This window comes from Babylonia areolata, chromosome 21, assembly GCF_041734735.1.
Source record: "Babylonia areolata isolate BAREFJ2019XMU chromosome 21, ASM4173473v1, whole genome shotgun sequence".
Lineage (NCBI taxonomy): Eukaryota > Metazoa > Mollusca > Gastropoda > Neogastropoda > Buccinidae > Babylonia > Babylonia areolata.
The window spans coordinates 38,653,770-38,678,520 of record NC_134896.1 but is presented as its reverse complement, the minus strand read 5'-3'; the positions used below and the strand labels follow the sequence as shown (position 1 = coordinate 38,678,520).

General features: G+C 39.1%; 1 protein-coding gene and 1 pseudogene across 1 annotated transcript in view; both read left to right on the top strand.

The window, feature by feature from the left end:
• The first annotated feature begins 718 nt into the window (after window positions 1–718).
• LOC143296613 (uncharacterized) overlaps window positions 719–24,751 on the top strand; it is a 61,126-nt gene continuing 37,093 nt past the window's right edge. Inside the window, exon 1 of the mRNA XM_076608642.1 lies at window positions 719–1,130. Coding sequence (XP_076464757.1) covers window positions 719–1,130 — 412 coding nt within the window. The remainder of the gene's footprint in view (window positions 1,131–24,751) is intronic.
• On the top strand, window positions 12,623–12,741 carry LOC143296765 (5S ribosomal RNA; annotated as a pseudogene).

Genomic DNA, 24,751 nt, shown 5'->3' with positions numbered 1-24,751 from the left:
TGCCAAGGGAACTGACGAAGTTGATCCCAGTGGTGTGGACATCAAAGATTATCGTGTTCCCCGACAAGAGAACACACGGCGTCGTTGAAGAGAACTAAGAATGATGTTTCCCACCTCACTGGACTCTAGGTGTCTGCACTGAACTGCAAACAGTTGTTGGCTTTTTAACAGGTTCTTCTCTGTATTCGGGAGAGAAGCTGAGCCTTCTCTCAGGATATCACTTGTGTTGAAGACAAACATAAATGATTAATGAAATCAATCCATAAATGAATAAGTAACAATACAAAAAACAAAACAAAACAAAAAAACAACAACAAAAAAACGAAGAAGAAAAAGCCTACAGAACCTTGTTGTGAACCAACAACCACCACCATAACCCGTGCTGTTTGCTGGTGGTCGCCCGAAGAGCGTGTTCCAAATATATCAGTGTAGGACCGAAGCACAACACGGTGTGTAGCGCTTCGTGGCAGATATTCTGACCACCTGAGGTGCTCACCGCCGCCCGCCCGCCATTCCCATAAGAAGAAGGTCATCGTGACCCAGCAAACTGGACGCCCTGGACCCTGAGCAGCATCACCACCACCTCCACCACCACCACCACCCCGCCGGCAGCAAGCCCCCCGTCACCTCCTCCTCCTCACCCCCACCACCACCACCCACCGACCCCACCACCTTCTCCTCCCTGTCCTCCTCCCTGTCCCTCAACCTGGCGCTGGCCATGTCCGAGTCCCGCCCGGGCCCCCTGGCCCCCCACCCCCACCTCCCCCACAACCCCACACACCCCCACCCGCCGTCCCCGGCCGGGCTGACGACCCCCCCAGGTGCCTTCCCCAGGTCCCTGATGGACGTGGTTCCGGCGGCCTCCGTGATGCTGCCTCACTTTCCTTTCGCCTACTACGCTACCGCCGCCGCCGCCGACAGAGTGAAGAACTGCCACAACTCCTTGCTGGCCGGTGCCGCCGCCGCCGCCGCTGCTGCCGCTGCCGTGTCGTCATCGTCGTCGGCGGTCTCACCCCCATCCCTGTTCACCATCGACAGCATCCTGGCGCCACGACCTCTGCTGGCTCACCGCCCTCCCGGTTACCTCCCTTTCCCTCCTCTGGGCCCTCACCACCACGACTTCTTGGCTGGTGAGTGTGTGTGTGTGTGTGTGTGTGTGTGTGTGTGTGTGGCTGGGGGTGGGGGTGGGAGGATGTGTGTTTGGGGTGGGCGGAAGGGGGGGGGGCTGGAGTGATGTTATGGGAGTGTGTGGGTGTGAATGGGACGGGTGTATGTGAGTGTATGAGGAGGTGGATTGATGGGTGGGTGGGTGTTTGTGGGCGGACGGGTGTGTGTATGTGTGTGAAAGAGAGAGAGAGTGTGTGTGTATGTATGTGTGTGGATGGATGGATAGGTTTATGGGCGTGTGTGTGTGTGTGTGTGTGTGTGTGTGTGTGTGTGTGTGTGTGTGTGTGTGTGTGTATTTGCACTGTATAGCCAAGTGTACGTTCACCTTAACTGATGAAGTAAATGAATGTTGCGCGGCACTTTGCATTGCCCTCAGTTTTTACCTTTCTCAAACCACTTTATACAGGATTTCTTTCGTTATGTTTTCACCCCCATCTGTTTGGTCATTATTGTTGTATGCTTGTGGGCAGTGTGTGTGTGTGTGTGTGTGTGTGTGTGTGTGTGTGTGTGTGTGTGGTCATGTTGCCTTCTCCCTCTGTCTGCATGTCCTCTGTTACTTCTGTTAAAACCTCAGCCGCATTCTGCCCTGTCCCTGTGCTTTAAAGTTGGAATTGAGCTTATATTTCCATCTCACCAAATATGTCACAAAGCAAGGTAAATAGAACAATATAGACATTCATGCTGCAATGTATACCTTTCTACCTACACACACAGATACGTCATATGTGTTTGTGTGTGTGTGTGTGTGTGTGTGTGTGTGTGTGTGTGTGTGTGTGTGTGTATACAGCCTGCATTAAGATAGAACTAAATTCAAAATCTCTTGTGCTGTCACGCTCAGTGTACTTGTATTTTGACACTTTCTGATAAAACGCTGTTTGATTAAAACAAAATAAAAGAAAAAAATTAACATAAAATATGAAATGAATACAATAAAATATAATGCGGGGTAGATTTTATGCCTATATTCTTAATAATAAGCTCATAATAATATTCATCTCCCCCCCCCCCCCATTCTTACATGCACATTCATGGCACTCGCGGTCGACTAAAAGCTAAAGCTATTCCGGCTGAAAATGCGTATAGGAAAGCGATTTTTTTTTTGGTGCAGATAATAGTGAAATTATATAAACCAAAAGGTGACTATTATCATCATTATTATTATTATCATTATCATTAGTGTTATCATTATTATTACAAAGAATATACAAAATAACGATACAAGATTCAAACAAACCGCTTGCATACATTTTCTGTGACATACCAACGCAGCTGAACAATGATTTATTTCTCCCCCTTGATAGACGCCCAGAAACACAACCCAGTTTCACCTAAATCAAAAAAAGAATAAGCTACTGTTTGTTGTGTCAATATTTCACCGTGCTGGGCTTTTGTTTAGTTCATCTCGGTAGTTCTTTCTTTCTTTCTTTCTTTCTTTAAGTTCTTTTTTTTTTTTCTTCATTATCTCTCAAGACAAGTTTTGCGTCGTGCATTCATTGCTTGGTGGGTTACGCTGCTGGTCAGGCATCTGCTTGGCAGATGTGGTGTAGCGTATATATATATATGGATTTGTCCGAACGCAGTGACGCCTCCTTGAGCTACTGAAACTGAAACTGAAACTGAAACTGCTTGGTGTTTTCGCTGTTGCTGTTGTTTCCAGTCAGTCGAAATGACCAGGGAGTGAAAATAGAGATGTTATACAAAAAAAAAAGAATCGGGAACAGGACAGAGTAACAAACAGCGGAATCGGTCAAATGTCGCATTGCCCCTTTAGTTCGTTCCATGGAACTGTGGATGTCTAACAAAACACTTAACCCGCCCAGTCTTGGTTATTCTTGGTTAATTAATGGAGCTAGTGAAAGAGGACACCCAGAAGATGGAACCCAGAGTTTTTTGAGTTATTGCAGCATTATTTATTTACGTATTTATTTATTTATTTATTTATTTATTTGTATTTATTTTCAAATGTTTCTGGATAATACAATAACCACATAGAAGAAAGAAAACATATTTCTGGTCATTGTGCTTGTATTCAGAGGGTTTTGTTTGTTTGTTTGTTTGTTTGTTTTGTTTTTCTTTCAAATTTCACCCACATTTTTACCCTCATTTGCCCAGTTTCCCCAAACCCTCCATTCATCCACATCTCCCACCCCTTCTAACCGATAATACTCAGATGTATTCATAAATACTTTTACAAAATGTTTTCAATCACCGATATGTGTGACGGGACATTAAACAAAAATTCCTTCCTTCCTTGTCAGAACACACGAAACGTTCGTCCACTTACCTTTTTTTTTCTTTTCTTCTTTTATCTGTTGCTGATTACAGATTGTTTTTTTGTTTGAAAAAAGTCAAACAACGATGACAGCAATAAATAAATAAAATAAATAAATAAATAAATAAATAAAAGAAAAAAAGGAAAATGAATCAAAGGTGTGTCCTGGTGTCGCCCTGACTAATGTTAATTTTCAGAAAATACAAAAAAGGACAAACACATGTGTTAGTTTGGTTTTTTTTTTAAATGCACAGCAGTAATTTTCATGTGTAACTGAAATTTAAAAAAAAAAAAAAAATTAAAGAGAAGAACGGTGGGAGGGGGCGTGGCGTGGCGTGGGGTGGGGGGTGGGGGTGTGGGGGTATTAGGCTAAGTTTCCGCTTTGGCTTGACACAACACTTCTATTTCCCAGTTGATTTTTCTGTTCATGTCGCCAAGATATTCGATAACGCTTAATTAACTATATTATAAACGGGAAGACTTCATCAGTTATGTTCCTGTCGATGAAAACAGTAATAAGACACAGGAGAAACCAGTGGTGTATAAAACAAATAAATAACAAATAAATCGATAAGCAATGAACTGAAGAGACATATCACATCGCCTTCTTCTTAACAAACTGAACGTCTTGTACTAAATAACAAATAAGTAGATAAGCAATGAAGTGAAGAGACATATCACATCGCCTTCTTCTTAACAAACTGAACGTCTTGTACTAAATAACAAATAAGTAGATAAGCAATGAACTGAAGAGACATATCAGACCGCCTTCTTAACAAATTCTTCTTAACAAACTGAACGTCTTGTACTAAATAACAAATAGGTAGATAAGCAATGAACTGAAGAGACATATCACACCACCTTCTTCTCAACAAACTGAACGTCTTGTACTTTTGTACTTGTACTTTTGTACAAGACGTTCAGTTTGTTAAGAAGAAGGCGGTGTGATATGTCTTTTCAATTCATTGCTTATCTATTTATTTGTTTACTTTGTGTGTATCCCAGTTTACTTTATTTCATTTTACCTTCCCTCAATGCCTGACGAAGCGCGTTTATAGTTGGGTTACGCTGCTGGTCAGGCATCTGATTAGCTAGCTGATGTCCGTGTGTGAGTTAGCGTATATGGATTTATCCGAACACAGTGACAGCAGATATATATATATATATATAATTATGTGTGTGAGTTGGCGTATATGGATTTATTCGAACACAGTGACGCCTTCTCGAGTAACTTGAATAGACTGAGCGCTACAGACCCTCAACAAGTAGTAACCCGACTGCCGAACTGTTACATGATAATGCTGAGGAAGAGTTGGTTTTTCACGGCTTGAAACCTTCGCTTGATAGTCCTCATTCTTCCGAGAATATTTGTTCATTTGTTTGTATTCGCATGGTTTTCCTCTACACACCAAACTATATTGTATTAGAAATCTTTCACTCAACGGTGCATTGACGAAATGCTGCTAAAACAGGCATAAAAGATTATTAGACACGGAGAATTAACATCTGTTGCCGTTGCTGTATTAATCCATTGTGCACCCTTGATTCAAATATGCTCGCTGGTCCATGAAGAATAAGGCAGTTTTGGTTTTGTTTTTAATGCGGAAATGACAACGATCCACTCAAAGGGAAAATTTCATAATTTTTGTTCAGATGGTGTGTTTGTTTTTTGGTTGTGGTTTTTTTGTTTTGTTTTTTTTGTGTGTTTTTTGTTGTTGTTTGTTTTTTGTTTGGTTTTTTTGTTGTTGTTGTTTTGGTTTTTTGTTTGTTTTTTTGTTTGTATGTTTGTTTTTATAATAACGTTGACAATGATAATAATAATAATAATTAAATAAGTATGATAATATATTCATATTTTAGTGACAGAATAGTAACGATACGTTATTTGATGATGATGATGATATGATGATGCTGAGTTTATGATGAAACCACCATCATCATCATATGATAATGATAGTTCAGTGATAATTATAATCCCAATATTGATATTTTGATGATAAAGTAATCATGAGAATAGTACTATGTTATTGATGTATCAATGTATTAGTGTTATTAATAGCATCATCATCATCATCATTATTATTATTATTGCTGTTATTGTTACTATTATAACAAATTATCAGTATTACATGTATTCATGATAATAATAATAATCAATGATGTGTATTTCATAAAACTGGTATTTTAGTAGTCGTAGCAGCAGAGGCAATAGTAATCAATGGTATGTATATTACATAAAACTGATATTTTAGTAGTAGTAGTAGTAGTAGTAGTAGTAGTAGTAGTAGTAGTAGTAGTAGTAGTAGTAGTAGTAGTAGCAGCAGCAGTAGTAGTAGTAGCAGAGGCAGCAGGGGTATTGTAATTGGAATTTCAGCATTTATATGACAATGTGTTTGTTAGTAAGTTCCAAAGTTGTTGCATAGCGTGTTTTGTACACGTGTTCCTGCAGGCGCCCCATTGGGTTGTTGGGGTTGTCATTGTTGTCTGTCTGTCTGTCTGTCTGTCTGTCAGTGTGTACAGGGTTGCCCGTCACGGCCCCGCGTGCCGATTATGCATTGATCTATCTGTTTTTGTTTTTTTGTTTGTTTGTTTTTTAATTATTTGTTTGTTTGGTTGGTTGGTCGGTTGATTGGTTGATTATTTTCCAGATAGATCCAGGATATTTGGTTTCGCTGAATGCATGTGGTCATATATAGGGAGAGAGAGAGAAAGAGAGAGAGAGAGAGAGAGAGAGAGACTCACCACACACACACATACACACACACACACACACACACACACATACACACACATCCACACACGCGCGCGCACGCACGCACGCACGCACGCACGCACACACAAACACGCACGCATGTACGCATGCACGCACGCACGCACGCACACACACACACACACACACACACACACACACACACACACACACACTGTATCGCTCTGCGTTTGTCTTACTTTAAATAAATTCTACAGAGTCGCACTAGATTTTGGCTTTAATGAAACAGAGTATTTGCATTATTCACGTGAAAGTGTACGGGAGAGAGAGAGAGAAAGAGACAGACAGACAGACAGACAGACAGACAGACAGAGAGAGGGCGGCAGCTGGGGTGTGGAAGGTGGAGGAAGAGAAAGATTCGAGTGAGTATGTGCGTGTGCGCGTGTGTGACTTTGATGAAAATAAAGTACTCAATAATTAACAAGTTGTGCTTAATCAAGTTAATACCCCCATCTCTTTGTCTCTCTCTCTCTCTCTCTCTCTCTCTCTCTGTCTCACTTCTTTTTGTTGGAGTGCATCACACAGAACCTACCTTGTGGTTGAAAACTGCGTGCATGGGCCAAGAAAGGATAATGCTCGAAGAGTATAAAAAGTACTTAGATTATTAATTTAGAATCATGTGGTTGAAAATATCTTGGGTTACTGTTGTCCATGAAATCTGTTTTTTTTAAGTTGTATATTTATCTATTTGTTTATTTATTTATTAATTATCTATTTATCTATTCATTTAAGGATCAAACAAGGTGTCGAAAATATGAATGCCATTTTTGTGGAATCAGATGGTTAGTAAAACCGGGACGTATGAATTAATTGTGTTCAGAAAATTCCACAGAACATTGAAATCGTACATGCACGCACAAAATCAATTATGAAAAAAGTATCTTTTGCTTGAAATAAAACGGGCATGCAGATGCGGAAAAAAAGACGTGGGATATAAAGCAGTACCTCATTAGCGATACAGAGTGGAGTGATGGCCTAGAGGTAACGCGTCCCCGTAGGAAGCGAGAGAATCTAGAGCGCGATTCACGGCTCAGCCGCCGATATTTTCTCCCCCTCCACTAGACCTTGAGTGGTGGTCTGGACGCTAGTCATTCGGATGAGACGATAAACCGAGGTCCCGTGTGCAGCATGCACTTAGCGTACGTAAAAGAGCCCACGGCAACAAAAGGGTTCTGTAGAAAAATCCACTTCGACAGGAAAAACAAAGTTTAGGGGAAAAAAACACACAAAAAAACAAAAAACGGTGGCACTGTAGTGTAGCGACGCTCTCCCCCTGGGGGAGAGCAGCCCGAATTTCACACAGAGAAATCTGTTGTGATAAAAAGAAATACAAATATATAGATATACAAAATTGCTGAGTCCTTTACGTGAGAATAACAATGAAGATGGAAAACATACCATGCTTTGTTCTCCTGTATTTATATATTGATTGTATTGTATTATTGTATTCTTCTTTTCTTTTTCTTTTTTTTCTTTTTTTTTTTTTTGTCACAGATTTCTGGTGTGAAATTCGGTCTGCTCTCCCCAGGGAGAGCGCAGCCCTTTTGTGTGTGTGTGTGTGTGTGTGTGTGTGTGTGTGTGTGTGTGTGTGTGTGTGTTATTCTTGCCTGTGGTTTTAACCCTACAATTTACTCAGAAATATTGTGAATATAAACACTCGTCTGGGACGGCTTGGCCTTTGTTTAATTAGCATGAATCGATACAAAGGACGTTTTATGGGTTGTCGTTGTTGTCGTTGTTGTTGTTGTTGTTGTTGTATATTTATCTAAACAAAGCCTTCAAGCGCTGCTAAGTTGAATCAAATAATCGTTTACAGTGTACTTTTGTTATGGCAGTATTAGATCTGTATGGTGATTGTAGATTTGTATAACTTTTTTTTTTCTTTTCTTTCTTTTATTTTTTTCTTTATTTATTTTTTTCATTACTGTTTCCCCGTCAGAATAGGCCACGTTCTACACTTCTGAGTGTGTGTGTGTGTGTGTGTGTGTGTGTGTTTATCTCTGTCTGTCTGTCTGTCTGTCTGTCTCTCTCTCTCTGCTTATTCTATCACCGTCAGAAATAAAATTCATTCATTCATTCATTTTCTCTCTCTCTACCCCCCCCCCCCCCCCGCTCCCCCCCCTCTCTCTCTCCATGACCCCTTTCTCTCTCTCTCTCTCTCTCTGTCTCTTCAATCTCTCTCTCTCTCTCACTTCCTGCCTTTCTTGTGAACGTTTACGCATTAACATGATTGAAAAAATCGAATGTCTCTATAACTGTCTGAAATTATCATAATAATTTTCCTCGCCGATCATTTCAAATAGAAAAAAAATTATGATAATTTCAGGCGACTAGAGGCCTCTAGTCGCCTGAAATTATCATAATTTTCTTCACCGATCATTTCCAACGAGCCAATTTGGCCTCAACATTGCATGACATTGATTGCTAATTATAACGGTTTATTCTTTATTTTAATATTATTTTTACGGATTGTGTGTGTGTGTGTGTGTGTGTGTGTGTGTGTGTGTGTGTGTGTGTGTGTGTGTGACAGCAGGAGATGGGAGAATGAGGGGGTGGGTGTCTTCGTGACTGCTTACGTGCGTGGACGTGTTCACGCGTGCGCTTGTGTGTGTGTGTGTGTGTGTGTGTGTGTGTGTAAAGAGCGAGCGCTCGTACGCATGCACATTGTGTGTGTGTATTGTGTGCATGTGTGTGTGTGTGTGTGTGTGTGTGTGTGTTTTAGGAGGAGGAGGTGGGGGTGTGAGGATAATAATACTAATAATGATAATGATATAAGAGGGACGGAGACGAGAGAGAGAGAGAGAGAGAGAGAGAGAGAGAGAGAGCAGTTCTAAGCGCGTCAGCTTGACTTCAAATCCAAATCAAATCGCTTTGATTTTGTCCACCAGTGTTTGACGGAGGCCGCTGTGCTTGATAGAGCGTGCATCCTGCCTCAGAAAAGATGGGGGGATGGGGGGAACGGGGGGGGGGGGGGGGGGGGGGGGGGGGGGGGGGGGGGGGGGGGGGGGGGCTGAGGGGGGGGGTTCTTCTTCTAAATTGGGGGTTGAGGGGGGGGGGGGGAGGTGGCCGGGACGGCTGGGGGGAGGATGGGGAGGGGTACCTTCTGATCGCTCTGACAGAGGGAACGCCGCAAAGAATACTATGAATAAGAGTAAAAGAAGAACAACAACAATCATCATCATCATCATCATCATCCTCATCCTCATCCATCAACTTCACCAACATCGTCGTCGTCGTCGTCGTCATGATAATAATAATAATATATATATATATATTTTTTTTCCTTTTTGATATTTACATATGTGTTCTATTTGCAAAACGCCTAGGGCTTATTTTCAAGATTAGGCGTAAATCCTCATAATAATAACGATAATGATAATGATAATAATAATAATAAGAAGAAGAATATCCAAATCACATTCAATCAACAGCGACTCTCTCTATATATATGGAAATAACACTGATCCGCTCACGCATGCTCTCCAACGATTACAACAGCAATAATGACAATACTGTTTACTGCTACTACTACTACTACTACTGCTGCTAATACTACTAAGAATGATAATAATGATAGTAATAATTTTTAAAATGATGATGATAATAATAATAACAGGAATGGAGAGAGTTACCACTCTTTACTATTTGTTAATCATGTCATCTCCTGGCCTCACTGTTTGTTAATTAACAGTAATTATTATTATTATTATCATCATCATTATCATTATTATTATCATCATCATCATTATCGTTGTTGTTGCTGTTGTTGTTGTTGTTGTTTTATATAATAATGATAATTATGATAATAAATGCTGATGATTATGATGACAGCAATGGTGCACGTTTCAAATATAATTATGCATAACAGCTCTGAGAAGCTGTGCGCATTGTCGGTGTACATTTTTGTGCAGTTAAGTTACAGGAAGATGCAACGTGTGTTGGCTCAGTTACGTGTACCATACATGTGCATTGGGTACAGGCACACGAATAAATAGTTTGTTTTTTTTAAAACACCAATCAGATAAACATTATTTTTTTCCTTTGTGTTTTATGGGTTTGTTTTTTTTTTAATATGTGACACCTGTATTTTTCTAAATATATTTTTTTCACATATTGTAACTTGTGTAGGCGGGTATTGTGTGTTTTACTTGTTTGTTTATATACCTGTTTCTGTTTGATTTTTCAATTTTCGTTATGTCGTCGGCATTCGATCGTAATAACTCACAGTGTCAGTATCAGTATCAGTAGCTCAAGGAGGCGTCACCGCGTTCGGTCAAATCCATATACGCTACACCACATCTGCCAAGCAGATGCCCGACCAGCAGCGTAACTCAAAGCGCTTAGTCAGGCCTTGAGAAGAAAAAAAAGATTAAAATAATAAAATGAAATAAAATAAAATAAAATAAATTAAATTCTTAAAAAAAGATAATAATATAATAATAATAATAACAATAAAGAATTGTAATGATAACAGTAAATGAAAATAATAACTCACAACCAATATCAAATTGAGAATGCTTTGTGTGTTGTATATATATATATATATATATATATATAGAGAGAGAGAGAGAGAGAGAGAGAGAGAGAGCGTGTGTGTGTGTGTGTGTGTGTGTGTGTGTGTGTGTGTTATCAGCTATAGGCAATATATATATCGGCAACACTCCCTTTGTGCCGTGTTGAGTTTATGTTATTCAAAATGTGTATGGCGTAAACTACGCTACACACGAAAAGAGAGAGAGAGAGAGAAAAAGGAAAAGAAAAGAAAAAGGAAATGATTCTTGTTATTCGCATGAAGAAAATATCTTAAAGATGTTCACCTCCATCCCTTTCACAATAGCCATTGAGTGAAGATCCATTGTCCTTGTTGTTCTCTGTACTCAGTGTTGGGAAACTGAGTTCAATCTAAATCCGTTCGGTTCAAAAGAATGTATTGTATGCTTCAACCATTTAAAACAGAAATTTTCTTTCAGTTCACTTCATTCAAATGTTCGTCAGCAGATACGAAAACGTAATTACAACAACAACAAAATGAATAGATAGCTCGTATGCCCTTGTTTGATTACTAAATAAGTAAAACATTAAGGGAATAAAAATAATATTAATATTAATGCAAGTGAAATTATGAAAAGAAAAATACACAAAATACACTCTTCCTTTATTATTATTATACCAGCCATGTAACTTCCTTTATTATTATTATTATTATTATTATTATGTACATACCAGTCATATAAAACGGAAAACATTCAGAAGAGAAAAATATATAATTTTAGGACACAAGTGTAACACACACACACACACACACACACACACACACACACACACACAGATCATGTCTCTCTGCTCACCTTCCAACCAACCACTCTTTACTTTCAACGGTAGCGGCGCTGGCGCTGTTTTCACGCGAAAAGAAAGAAAGAAAGAAAGAAAGAAAGAAAGAGAGTATTAGGTTGCTTCTTAGGGTTTGAATTCTTCGGCTGTCACAGGCCCTCGCTATAATCTGTCGGATCTCTGTTGTCTGCGTTGATCCCTCTCAACACCCCCGTTTTTTTGAGCTGACATAAGAATAACCAGCATACCATAGAGAGATACAGTGTGATGCCGCGCCGCCAGTTGGAGACACACTTCCTTGTATTACTACTTATCACTGGTTACTTACTTACTTACTCACTAACACTCCGCGCTTCTGTGCAGCTTTTTTTTTTTTTTTTTTTTCTTTTTTTTTTAACAGAAGAGAGTGGGGCGGATTTTTTTTTTTTTTTTTTTTTTTGTTTTTGTTTTTTTTCATGGCATATTAGCTTTCGCTGTTCTCAGTCTTGCTGTGATCCGTTCTTTTTTTTTTTTTTTTTTCTTTTTTTTTCATATTTAAACCGCTCCTTAAAAGTTAAAAACCTCTTTTGTTCATTGCATATCGGGTGACATCTTCGGTTTCCTGTATAATCTATTTCTCTCTCTCTCTCTCTCTCTCTCTCTCTCTCTCTCTCTCTCTCTTTCTCTCTCTGCGCGCGCGTGTGTGTGTGTGTGTGTAACTGGAATTTTTTTTGGGGGGAGAAATCGTAAATTTTGTTAATGTATTTGTTAAATCATTTATTCATCTATTCATTTCAGTTTATTTATCATTCATTCATTCATTCATTTACCTAGCTATTCATTTGTATCCATCTGTTTGTTTTATGTGAAGTCTTGTCTTCTCATTGTAGGGGGCTACGAAAATAATCATTTATTTATACATTGTAATGCTTGTTGACTTCCCGTTGTATGTGGGCTGTTTATTATCTTATTTATTCACTCATTTATTCTTTATTATTTGTTTAAACCATTATATATATATATATATATATATATATATATATATATATATATATATATATATATATATATATATATATTTGTTATTTGTCTATACATTCATGTTTTACGGCCATATCACGATGAAAACACAGGTTCTTGTCCGATCACCGAAGTTAAGCAAAGTCGGGCCCGGTTAGTACTTGGATGGGTGACCGCCTGGGAACACCGGGTGCTGTTGGCAACCCTTTTCTCAAGGCCTGACAAAGCGCGTTGGGTTACGCTGCTGGTCAGGTATCTGCTTGGCAGATGTGGTGTAGCGTATATGGATTTGTCCGAACGCAGCTACGCAGCCTCCTTGAGCTACTGAAACTGAAACTCATGTTTTAGTTTTGTTTTTCATTCGTTCATGTTTTTACTTATTTATTCATTTGTTTACATTATTTATTCATCTGCTTATTCATTTATTTATCTTTTCATTTATTCATTTTATTTATTTACTCATTCATTCATTCATTCATACATTATCACACTGTCGTCTTTTCATTCATTTGTGCCCTTGGTTCTTTCTGTATGTCACTCCTGATGTGATGACCAACCAGCAATATAATACTTGTCCACCTACTGGTCAGCCAATGGAGCTGACCACAGATATAACTAACACACTGACCACTGCCCGTGTGGAGAGCCCCTCCCCTCCCCACCCCTGATCCCCGCCTTTCCCCCACCCCCGCCACCCCCACACTCCCTCCTCCTCACCGCATTTCATGAGTGGAACATAGGGGGGATGGTGTGTGCTGTTGAGTAACGTTGAAGCATTCACTAATTCGAATACTACCGTGCACTGTTTTTTGATATTATCACGAACAGCGTTTTTTTTTTGTTTTTTTTTTGTTTTTTTTTTTTTTGTTTTTTTTTGGGGGGTGTGTGTGTTTTTTTTGTTTTGTTTTTTGGGTGTGTGTGTGTGGTTTTTTTTTGTGTTTTTTTTTTTTGGGGGGTGTGTTTTTTTTAATTTTTACAATGTTATCTTTAATGCTGTTGTTTTTCACTACTTATCGCCAGAGGCGTTGTCCTTAATAATAATACAAGCATAAGCCAGCTCTAAGCGCTGTACAATCCAGCACCTAAAGTGAAACAAGAAAGCATATAAAAAGTAGTAGAAACATAAAACAGAATCATTAATATTATAAAAAAAACCCAACAAAATGCATAAAACTCACAAGGTAACATACTATCAATACAACAACTGTTACACTCCAACACTCACGCTAACACACACGCACAGACACACACGCATGATTAAACGGCTGAGATGACAGCAATTTTCACTTAAAATACATATATGTAAAAAAGGAACATAATTGTAATCTGCATGCCACAGATTTTGTAAAAATTGTAAAATAAAATTTGGGATAGAAAAGGTAATATTAATATTATAGGCGTTGTCCTTAATATCTTTTTTTTTTTTTAAATATTGATGTCCTTTGTGGTATCGTTTACCACCGTCTCTTTGTTATCATCGTTAAAGCCGTTGTTTTCAGTAATTATCGCCAAAGCCATTGTCCTTAATACTGTTGTCAATTCCGACGTCTTGATATTATCGTCAACATTTTTTTTTTCTTAACAGAGTATATGTTCGTTTACACTTTTGTCTTTTTTTTCTCCCCGCTAAGACCGTTGTTGATGATATTTTTGATACCGATATCCTTAACATTATCATCAACATGGTCTTATTTATTTATTATTTATTATTATTATCATTTTATTATTATTTTCATTACTACTACCTTTTTTTATATCATAATTATTATTTATTTATTTATCTATTTATTTATGTAAGCTTATCTTTTTTTTTCTTTTTTTCTCAAGGCCTGACTAAGCGCGTTGGGTTACGCTGCTGGTCAGGCATCTTCTTGGCAGATGTGTGGTGTAGCGTATATGGATTTGTCCGAACGCAGTGACGCCTCCTTGAGGTACTGAAACTGAAACTGAAACTATCATCAACAGCATTCTCCTTGATAATTATTATCGCTGAATAATCCTTTGTTCCCACTATTGTCATCAACGCAGTTGTTCTTAATATCATGGTTAGTACTGATGCTCTTAAATAGCGTCAACAGCATTTTCCTTAATCATTGTCAACGCCGTCGTACTTACCTGCCTGTTGTTTTTGATACCACGTACCAATGTCCTTAACATCATCGTTAATGATATTTTTCCTTTCTAGTTAAGTTATTGTTTAACTCTCTCCATACGAACGGCGAAAGAGACGACGTTAACAGCGTTTCACCCCAATTACCACCATCAAAATATTGCAAGCGGAAGGCTCTTATACTGAAGAGGTGAATGTTGACAAAGAATACCACAATTCTGACGACGGAAGCTAAAGGTTGGGTCATTCAGACACCCACTGGACATCCGAGGGTCTGTGTAGAGGAGAAGAGAGGACTGGCTGTACTGAGTGAGTTAACACTTTTGTCTCTACTATTATCGTTAACGCCGCTGTCCTCAATGTTGTCGTCATCAAAGAATGTTCTGATAATCAGCGTTTACATCCTTGTCGTTACACATGGTTTTTTTTGCTTGGTTTATCGCTAACAGTATTGCCCTTTATATTATTGTTGATAACATTGTCCTTTCTTGACTAAGTAAAATGCTGCATTTTATGTGCTACAACACCCAACTATTCCATAGATGGAACTTTTTTTAAAATTATTATTATTCTTCACAACATACCTATTTGTTTATTCTTTGGTTCACTATTATTTTTTCTATCATCCGAGTTTTCACGTTGATGCTCTTAAATTCATTTATTTATGTCACAATCTATAATAGTAAGAAGAAGAAATATAAAAAGAATGGTATGGAATGTCTCTTTCTTCTTTCTTTCTTTCTTTTCTTATTATATATATATATATATATATATATATATATATATATATATATATATATATATACATATATACTGAACACGTTCCAGAATACACAGCTTTATTATTTTTTATTTTTTTATTTTTTTATATTTTTTTCAAAAACAAAATTCGAAGACTTTTTTGTTTTTTTTAAAAGGATCGTGTTTTGGTTGTGTTGGTGTGGAGAAGGGACGTAACTTTTGGGGTGGGGTTGGGGTGGAAAATAAATGAATGATAGTTGTGTGTCCGATTGACAGTGCAATGGTAGCAACGTTGTTCTCATCTAGTGTGTTCGTTTGGGGGATTATTATTCTTATTCTTTTTATTTGTTGTTTTGTTGATTTGTCTTGAAATAATATAATGATATTATATGTATATATATATATATATATATATATATATATATATATATATGATAATAACAATAGTAATTATAACACGATATATAATATAAGATAGGAAGATGAAGTAGAAGGATACCAGCCTAATAAGGATAATGAAAATGAAGATGATGACTTGGAAAATAGTTGGAGAGTGAGACACACACACAGACACAGACACACACACACACACACACACAGAGCAATCATTATTCAGAGAAGTGATGATTCCGACAGATACAAAATTGTGCATGGGTTCTATTTGTGTGTTGTTGTTTTTTTGTTTTTGTTTTTTGTTGTTGTTGTTGTTGTTGTTTTTATTATCTCTATTAAAAAAAAAAAAAAAAAATCTTCCCGGACAATGCAGAAAGCCATGTGCAAAAACCCTACCCTCCAGTGCCTTCCCCGCACATCAAAAGAGAAAAAGGAAAAAAAAAAGGTGAAAAGAAAGAATTTATTCAAAAAAGAAAAAAAAAGAAAAGAAAGAAAAAAAAATGCACTGTAGACTCATATACAGTGGAAGTAAAGCCAACGTAACAACAAACAAACCAAAGCAAAAGAAAATTAAGTAAAAAGACACCCCCCCCCCCCCCCCCCCCCTCCCTTTTTTTTCTTCTTTTTTTTTTTTTTAACCCTCACAATGCCGTGTACCGAGTTTGGCTATTCGTTCAATAGTATTTGTATTGTATTTCTCTCTTTTTTTTATACTTTTTTTTATTTTATTTTTTATCACAACAGATTTCTCTGTGTGAAATTCGAGCTGCTCTCCCCAGGGGAGAGCGCGTCGCTACACTACAGCGCCAACCTTTTTTTTTTTTCTTTCTTTCTTTCGTTCTTTTGTATTTCTTCCTGCGTGCACTTTTTTTGTTTGTTTTTTTGTTTCGTTTTTCCTATCGAAGTGGATTTTTCTATACAGTATTTTGCCAGTAACAACCCTTTTGCTGCCGTGGGTTCTTTTACGTGCGCTAAGTGCACGCTGCACACGGGACCTCGGTTTATCGTCTCATCCGAATGACTAGCGTCCAGACCATCACTCAAGGTCTAGTGGAGGGGGAGAAAATGTTGGCGACTGAGCCGTGATTCGAACCAGCGCGCTCAGATTCTCTCGCTTCCTAGGCGGACGCGTTACCTTTAGGCCATCCCTCCACTTCGTTCTATCGCCCTATAAATAGAAGCCACAATGCCTTTTGATGCTGTATCAGTTTCCACTGTTATCAAAGATCAGAACCATATATATATATATATATATATATATATATATATATATATATATGCATAGGTATATATATATGTATGTATATATTGTGGGTGTGTGTGGGGGGAGTCTATAAAAAAAAAATTGTTGGTATCGGTTGCCATCACATAGTAAAAAATAAAAATAGATAGTAAAAGGAAAAACAAACATACAGCATTCGTGAAAATTTCGATGTTTGTTTTATAAACGAAAAAAAAGGGGTGCGTTTATTCAATCGCGTTTTCTCTCTCTCTCTCTCTCTCTCTCTCTCTCTCTCTCTGTCTCTGTGTCTCTGTCTCTCTCTGTGTCTGTCTCTCTCTTTCTCTCTCTCTGTATTTTCTCTCAAAAAATAAAATAATCCATTCTCTCTCTCTCTCTCTCTCTCTCTCTCTCTATATATATATATATATATATAATATACATAGTATATTTTCTTTCTATTATATTATATATGTAATTGTATATATATATATATATATATATATATATATATATATATATATATATATATGTATGTGTGTGTGTATGTACACTCACGCGCGCGCTCGCGCAGACACACAAACACTCACACACACACACATACACACCATGCAGAGAGCAGGAGTCATAATGACACATAAGTCCGCAGATTCCTCTGCTCGGTGTGTATCATGTTCCTCTGCCAGCGGTAACAAGCCATCGATATATATATATATATATAATATATATATATATATATATATACAATAAAATAAATTTTAAAAAAAAGAAAGTAGAAGAAGAGAAAAAAAGAAAGAAAAATAAGAAAGCGGACCAAAAAATAAAATATATTAAAAAGAAACAAACCGACAGCGCGATGATTTTGATTGCGAAGCTCACTTATCTCCATGCACATAATTACTGGCCTCACCTCATAAGCTCTCTTGCAGGGAAAAGTCGACATGAATCAATCGCACTGGCCCCTCTTTTTCTCTTCTCGCCTCTCTCTCTCTCTGTCTGTCTGTCTCTCTCTCTCTCTCTGTCTCTCTGTCTCTGTCTCCCTCTCTCTCTTACCCTCAAAAAATATTATTTATTCAGTTCAATTCTCTCTCTCTCTCTCTCTCTCTCTCTCTCTCTCATACCTCTGGTCTCTCTCTCTCTTATATCTCTGCTCTCTCTCACTCTCTCTCTATCTCTCTCTGTCTCATATCTCTGCTCTCTTCACTCTCTATCTCTCTCTCATATCTCTGGTCACTCTCTCTCTCTCTCTCTCTCTCCTTGGTACACTTCTCATCCCTTCAACACCTCCCCCCCCCCTCCCAGTCTCATCCGCCAAGCTTCTCTTCCCCCATCCTCTCCACCACCACCACCCCTCTCTCTCTCTCTCTGTGTCATCTCTGGTCACTCTCTCCCTCTCCTTCCCCCACCTCTCATCCCTTCAACAAACCCCCCAGCCCCACCACCACCCCCACCACCACCCCAAACCGTCCTATCCTCCCACCCCCCCTATTTGTCAAAGAGATTGAGGGAGGAAGAAGAAGGAGAAGAAGAAAACAAGAGAAGCGATTATTACCGTTTCAAGTCTTGTACTGGTGGTGGCAGCCTAGCACAGCACAGCCACAGCACAGCACAGCACAGCACAGCACAGCACAGCACAGCATAGCATAGCATAGCATAGCACAGTACAGTACAGCGCTACAGAGCATAGCATAACACAGCACAGCACAGCACAGCACAGCCCAGCATAGCACAGCGCTGCAGAGCATAGTATAGCTCAGCACAGCACAGCCCAGCACAGCACTGCAGAGCTTTGCATAGCACAGCACAGCGCTGCAGAGCATAACACAGCACAGCACAGCGCGGCAGAGCATAACATAGCACAGAACAGCGCTGCAGAGCATAGCACAGCATAGCACAGCACAGCACAGTACAGCACAGCACAGCACAACACAGCACAGCGCAACACAGCACTGCAGAGCATAGCATAGCATAGCACGGCACGGCACAGCACAGCATAGCACAGCACAGAACATCACAGCACTGCAGAGTATAGTATAGCGCATAGCACAGCACAGCACAGCACAGCAGATCATTAGCATAGCACAATACAGGATAGCAAGCAGCGAGGGGGAGGGGTGTGTGTGTGTGTGTGTGTGGAGGGAAGTGTGCGGAAGGGGAGGGGGGGGGGACGTTCTGGTAGAAAAGAAAAGAAGGAGGGGGTGGGGGTGGGGGGGGAGTGCGGAGAAGGAAGCCGTGGTAGTGGACACCCAAAAAAATGACCGGCCGTAATGAAGGCGCCCGGTGGACAGCAGCAAATTGCGACCACCCTCTCCGTCTCTCCCTCCCTCCCTCCCTGGTCCCTGCCGGGCTTCCCCGCTTGTGGGCCCCCCCGCCTGCCCCCCTGAACCCTTCCGCCAGCCCCCAGCAGCCCCCCCGAGCCCCCCCCCCTCCCCCCACCCGACACACACACACACGCTTCCTCTCAACCCGCCACCCCCCAGCCCTAGCCCCATCCCCTACACCCACCCATCCCCCACCACTCGGCGTCAGACATCAAGACAAAAAAAAAAAAAGGAATAATAATAATAATAATAATAATGATAAAAGAAATCTCCTTTGAATAGGAAGCTTCTGGCCCGCCGCGCCATCAGAACAAAAAAAAAAAATATTATTAACATTATCATCATCATCATCATCATCATTGTCGGCGTCATCAGAATTACGAAGAATAAAAGAAACCACACACACACACACACACACACACACACACACACACACACACACACACACACACACACACAAAAGAAAACCAAAAAAAAGCACAAAAAAAGCCAGGATTGCGTTGTACGAGAAAGAAAGCGAGGCGCAGAGCCCCTGAAAAAAAGGGACAAATCGTTTATCAAAGGACAAGAGAGAGAGAAAAAGAAAAAAAAGAAGAAGAAGAAGAAATGAAGAGGGAGAGGTTAGGAGAGAATGAGGAGGAGGAGGAGGAGGAGGAGGAGGAGGAGGAGAAGGCAGGGGTTAAGTGGGGTGTGGGGGTGTGGGGGGTTAATGGAAACACACGTGCAGGACAGATCTCTCTGCAGAAACCCAGTGAAGAAGAAGAAGAAGAGAGCGATATTGTGCCGATGTCATTTCTGTCGGCCACAGAGAATGAGCCATTCATTTTGTGCGAATAAGGATACCATACTGTATCAACAGCAATTATGATGATGATGATGATGTTGATGATGATATGATTATGGTGTTATAATGATAATAATAATAATAATAATAATAATAGTAAAAATAATAATAATAATAATAAGGATGATGATGGTGATGATAATAATAAAAATGATATTACATATAATATATATACATATATCATAATATGATAATAATAATAATAATAATAATGATATATACATATATGTTATGATAATAATACTAATGATAGTAATAATGATAATGAAATATATACACGTATTATATACGTGTGTGTGTATATATATGTGTGTGTGTGGAAATTTGAAAGGCATTGTGAGAGACAGACAGACAGACAGTCAGACAGACAGACAGAGAGACGCAATATGAAGAGAACAAAATTATAATCATTTGAGAAAAAAAGAAGGAAAAAACAAATTTTAAAAAATGGAATGTTAAACAGTTCCACTGGTTCCAAGAGAGAGGGGACAGAGAGACAGAGACAGAAAGAGGCAGAAAGAGGCGGAGGGAGAGACAGAGAGAGGGGGGAGGGAGAGACAGGGAGAGACGGGGTGGGATATGGAGACAGAGACAGCGACAGACAGAGAGGTGGGGAGGGGGGTAAGGGGCAGAGAAAGAGAGAGAGAGAGAGAGACAGCGACAGACAGAGAGGTGGGGAGGGGGGTCAGGGGCAGAGAAAGAGAGAGAGAGAGACAGCGACAGACAGAGAGGTGGGGAGGGGGTCAGGGGCACAGAAAGAGAAAGAGAGAGAGAGACAGAGACAGACAGAGAGGTGGGGGGAGAAGGGGCAGAGAAAGAGACAGTGACAGAGACAGACAGACAGACAGAGAAAGAGAGGGAGAGAAGAGACAGACAGAAAGAAGGGAGGGAAAGACAGAGGAGAAGAGACGGGATGGTAGAGGGAGAAAGAGACAGCGAAGGCGATAGACAAGAGAGGTGTGTGTGTGTGGGGTGGGGGAGGGGGGGGGGAGAAGGTGGTGGGGGAGGGGGGCCAGAGAAAGACAAGACAGACAGACAGACAGACAGACAGACAGACATGGCACAACAGATGGAGAGTTCGCGTGCAGACTGACAGACGCGTGAGAAAAAGAGGGAGAGGGTGACAGGGGGGCCGAGCGGTAACCCTAGATGAGCGATGAGCTGAGTGTGTCTGTGTGTGTGTGTGTGTGTCACATGTTATGTATGGAGCCACTTTGATGCTGCACTGCTTGCTCCACGCGTAACATCCGGAGGTAAATACATTTAACACCTTGCTCACGCGGCGGGTTTCTGAATAGTCTCGGAAATGGTGGTCTTAGTTGTTGTTGTTGTTGTTGTCGCTGATGATAAACAACAACAACAATACTATTCATAATAATAATAATGGTGGTGGTGGTGGTGGTGGTGGTGATGATGATAATGGTAGTAATAATAATAATAATGATAAGGTAATGATAATGGTAGTAAGAATGATAATAATAATAATAACAAGAACAACAACAATAATGATGATGATGATGATAACAATAATAATGATAATGGTAGTAATAATGATACTAATTGTAATAATGATACTAATGATAATAATAATAATAATAATGTAATCATGGTATCAATAAGAATTATAATGATAAAAATGATATAAGGATAAAAATGATAATGTTAATAATAATAATGAAAATAATAATAATAATAATAATAAATAAATAAATAAATAAAAACGATGATGATGATGATGATGATAAATGAAATAAGAAACACACACACACACACACACACACACACACACATACACACACACACACACACACACACACACACACACACAGAGGGGAGGGAGAGAGGGAGAGAGAGAGAGAGAGAGAGAGAGAGAGAGAGAGAGAGTTTTGATTGCTTAGCAAACCGCAGTCCTTCTCCCCACCCCAAAACTATAATACAAATTTACAGACAAATTTTTTTTTTTTTTTTTAAAGGAAGAAAGGCTATCATATTTCATAGATGAATTGTACCACCACCATCCTGTAACACCCTTCCCCCCTCGCCCCTCCCCCCCCCCCCCCACCCCCTCCCCCCCCCACACACACAACACACACCTCTTCCTCCAACACCCTTTCCCATCCTCACTCCCGTAAAAAAAATTTTTTTTAAAGAAAATAAAAAAAAAAAGAAGAAAAAAAAGTTTTAAAAGAAAATTAGATCAGCATAGACACGTGTATGATACATAGCTATGCATTGTGTATCAAAACAACACCAGATTCAGTTTCACTTTCAGTTTCAAGGAGGTGGCAAAGGTGTACAGACAGATCTATAAAATGAAATGAAAAAAAAACAACAACACACACACACTATACGCTACAACACATCTGCGTTTACACACACACACACACACACGCACACACACACACACACACACGCACGCACGCACGCACGCACGCACGTGAGCACACGCACGCACACACATGCACACACACAGACACACACACACACACATATATATATATATATATATATATATATATGCATGTATACATGTATATAATATACATAGATATTAACACACACACACACACACACACACACACACACACACACGCACACACACATATATGTATATATGGAGAGAGAGAGACAGACAGACCGACACACAGACAGACAGAGACAGAGACACACAGAGAGAGAGAGAGAGATGTATAAAGCGGATTCCTGACATACATTGCATAAACCCAACGCTCTAGTAATAGTCAGACCTCGAAAGCCTTCCACAGATTTGTGTAAAACATTAACATGAAATGAAAAAAAAAAAAAAAAAACACAATCAAAATCAAAAGAATCAAAGAAGTAAATACTTTGAAATATCTTCTTTTATAATGAATGAAAGACGCGAAGAAGGCAGTTGATAGAAAGTACATTCAACGCGGAGTTGGAAATTAGCGAGTCACGGTGACAGAAGCAATACAGAGGAAAACGTTTCACACATCAGCACTTGGAACATTTCACACATTAACGATACACGAACACACACACAAACACACACACACACACACACATACACACACAGACACACAGACACACAGACACAGACACACACACACACACACACACACACACGCACACACACACACACACAGTCGCGTACTTAAAACACAGTGTACGCACATGCATGAGCGAACGCTTGGCTTGAGGACATTTAGACATAACAGCGGGGAATGCAATATATATATATATATATATATATATATATATATATATATATATATATATATATATATATATATATATATATAAATGTGTGGGGAAAATACAGTTCACCTCATATCAGTCGACATGACATTACAAACAAGAAAATTGGGTTCTTCCTCAAAGATTGAACAAATTGTCTTTGGGGGGGTATTGCGAACAAGACAACAGCAACAACAAAAACAACGACAAAAGCATCAAAAACTACAACAGCAATAACACTGATACTAATACTGCTAATAATAACAATAATGATCGTATAATGATGATGCTAATGATGATATAAGTTGACAGAAATTGCGCATTCACAGAATAAAGATTTATTTTCTGTATCATGCTTATTACATACTTGATTATCTCAACAAGAGAAGTTGACGCATCTGTGTGCTGCTGTACCTACAATGTCGAGATAAATGGGCGTTCATTATAAGTTTGTTTTTTTTTAAATTTGTAACTGAACTTTGTTACTTAAACGAACAAGTGTAACAGTGCTGTCAAGTTGAAATCAGTGTGCGCAGTATTCACAAGTTTAGATTATGATCATCAGAACAATAGCATCGCTAGGGTCTAAGTTATGATATCAGCGGTCAGTGTTGGTAATGAAATAATCCTAATACTTATTGTATTGTATTATAATGTCTTTACTGACGCTGCGCTAAATGGCGACATATTCATCATGCGGGCTCGTTTTTTTTTTGTTTTTGTTTTTGTTTTTTTTGTTGTTGTTGTTTTTTGTTGTTGTTGTTGTTGTTGGGTTTTTTTTTGTTTTTTGTTGTTGTTGTTGTTTTTGTTGTTGTTTGTTTGTTTTTAGCGTCTGTTTACAAACTAATTTCCATCAAGATTGATAAAGTATTTTTCTTTGATTTGATTCGATTTCATTAGATTTGAACAAGCACCCAATTCGAAAGAAAAAGCAGGGCAGAAGACTATATATACATACAGAAGGCTGTATTTCAGCAAGTCTCCAAATCGAGATGATTTAAAAAAAAAAAAAAAAATTGAAATGGTGACCAGCATCACTGCACTGAATTTGGACATTGGCACTGCAATACTGCAAAGCACTGAAGACTCAAAGACAAGCAAGTTGCGTTGAAAAAATTTGTGTGTGTTTTTTTTTTTAAAGGAAATCCTGAATGCTTGTTTCGATAAACAAATGACGGATTGGAACAAACAAGTTTGCCTTGTCGTTGTCGATGTTTCGTTTTGTGTGTTTATGTATAGGTGTTTTGTTCTTGTTTGTTGGGTTTTTGTTTTTGTTTTTTGTTGTTGTTGTTGTTTTTAGAGAGGCTGGGTTGTGGGGTGGAAGGGGGCTACGTTAAAAGTCATAAACATAACCTCCAGTTTATT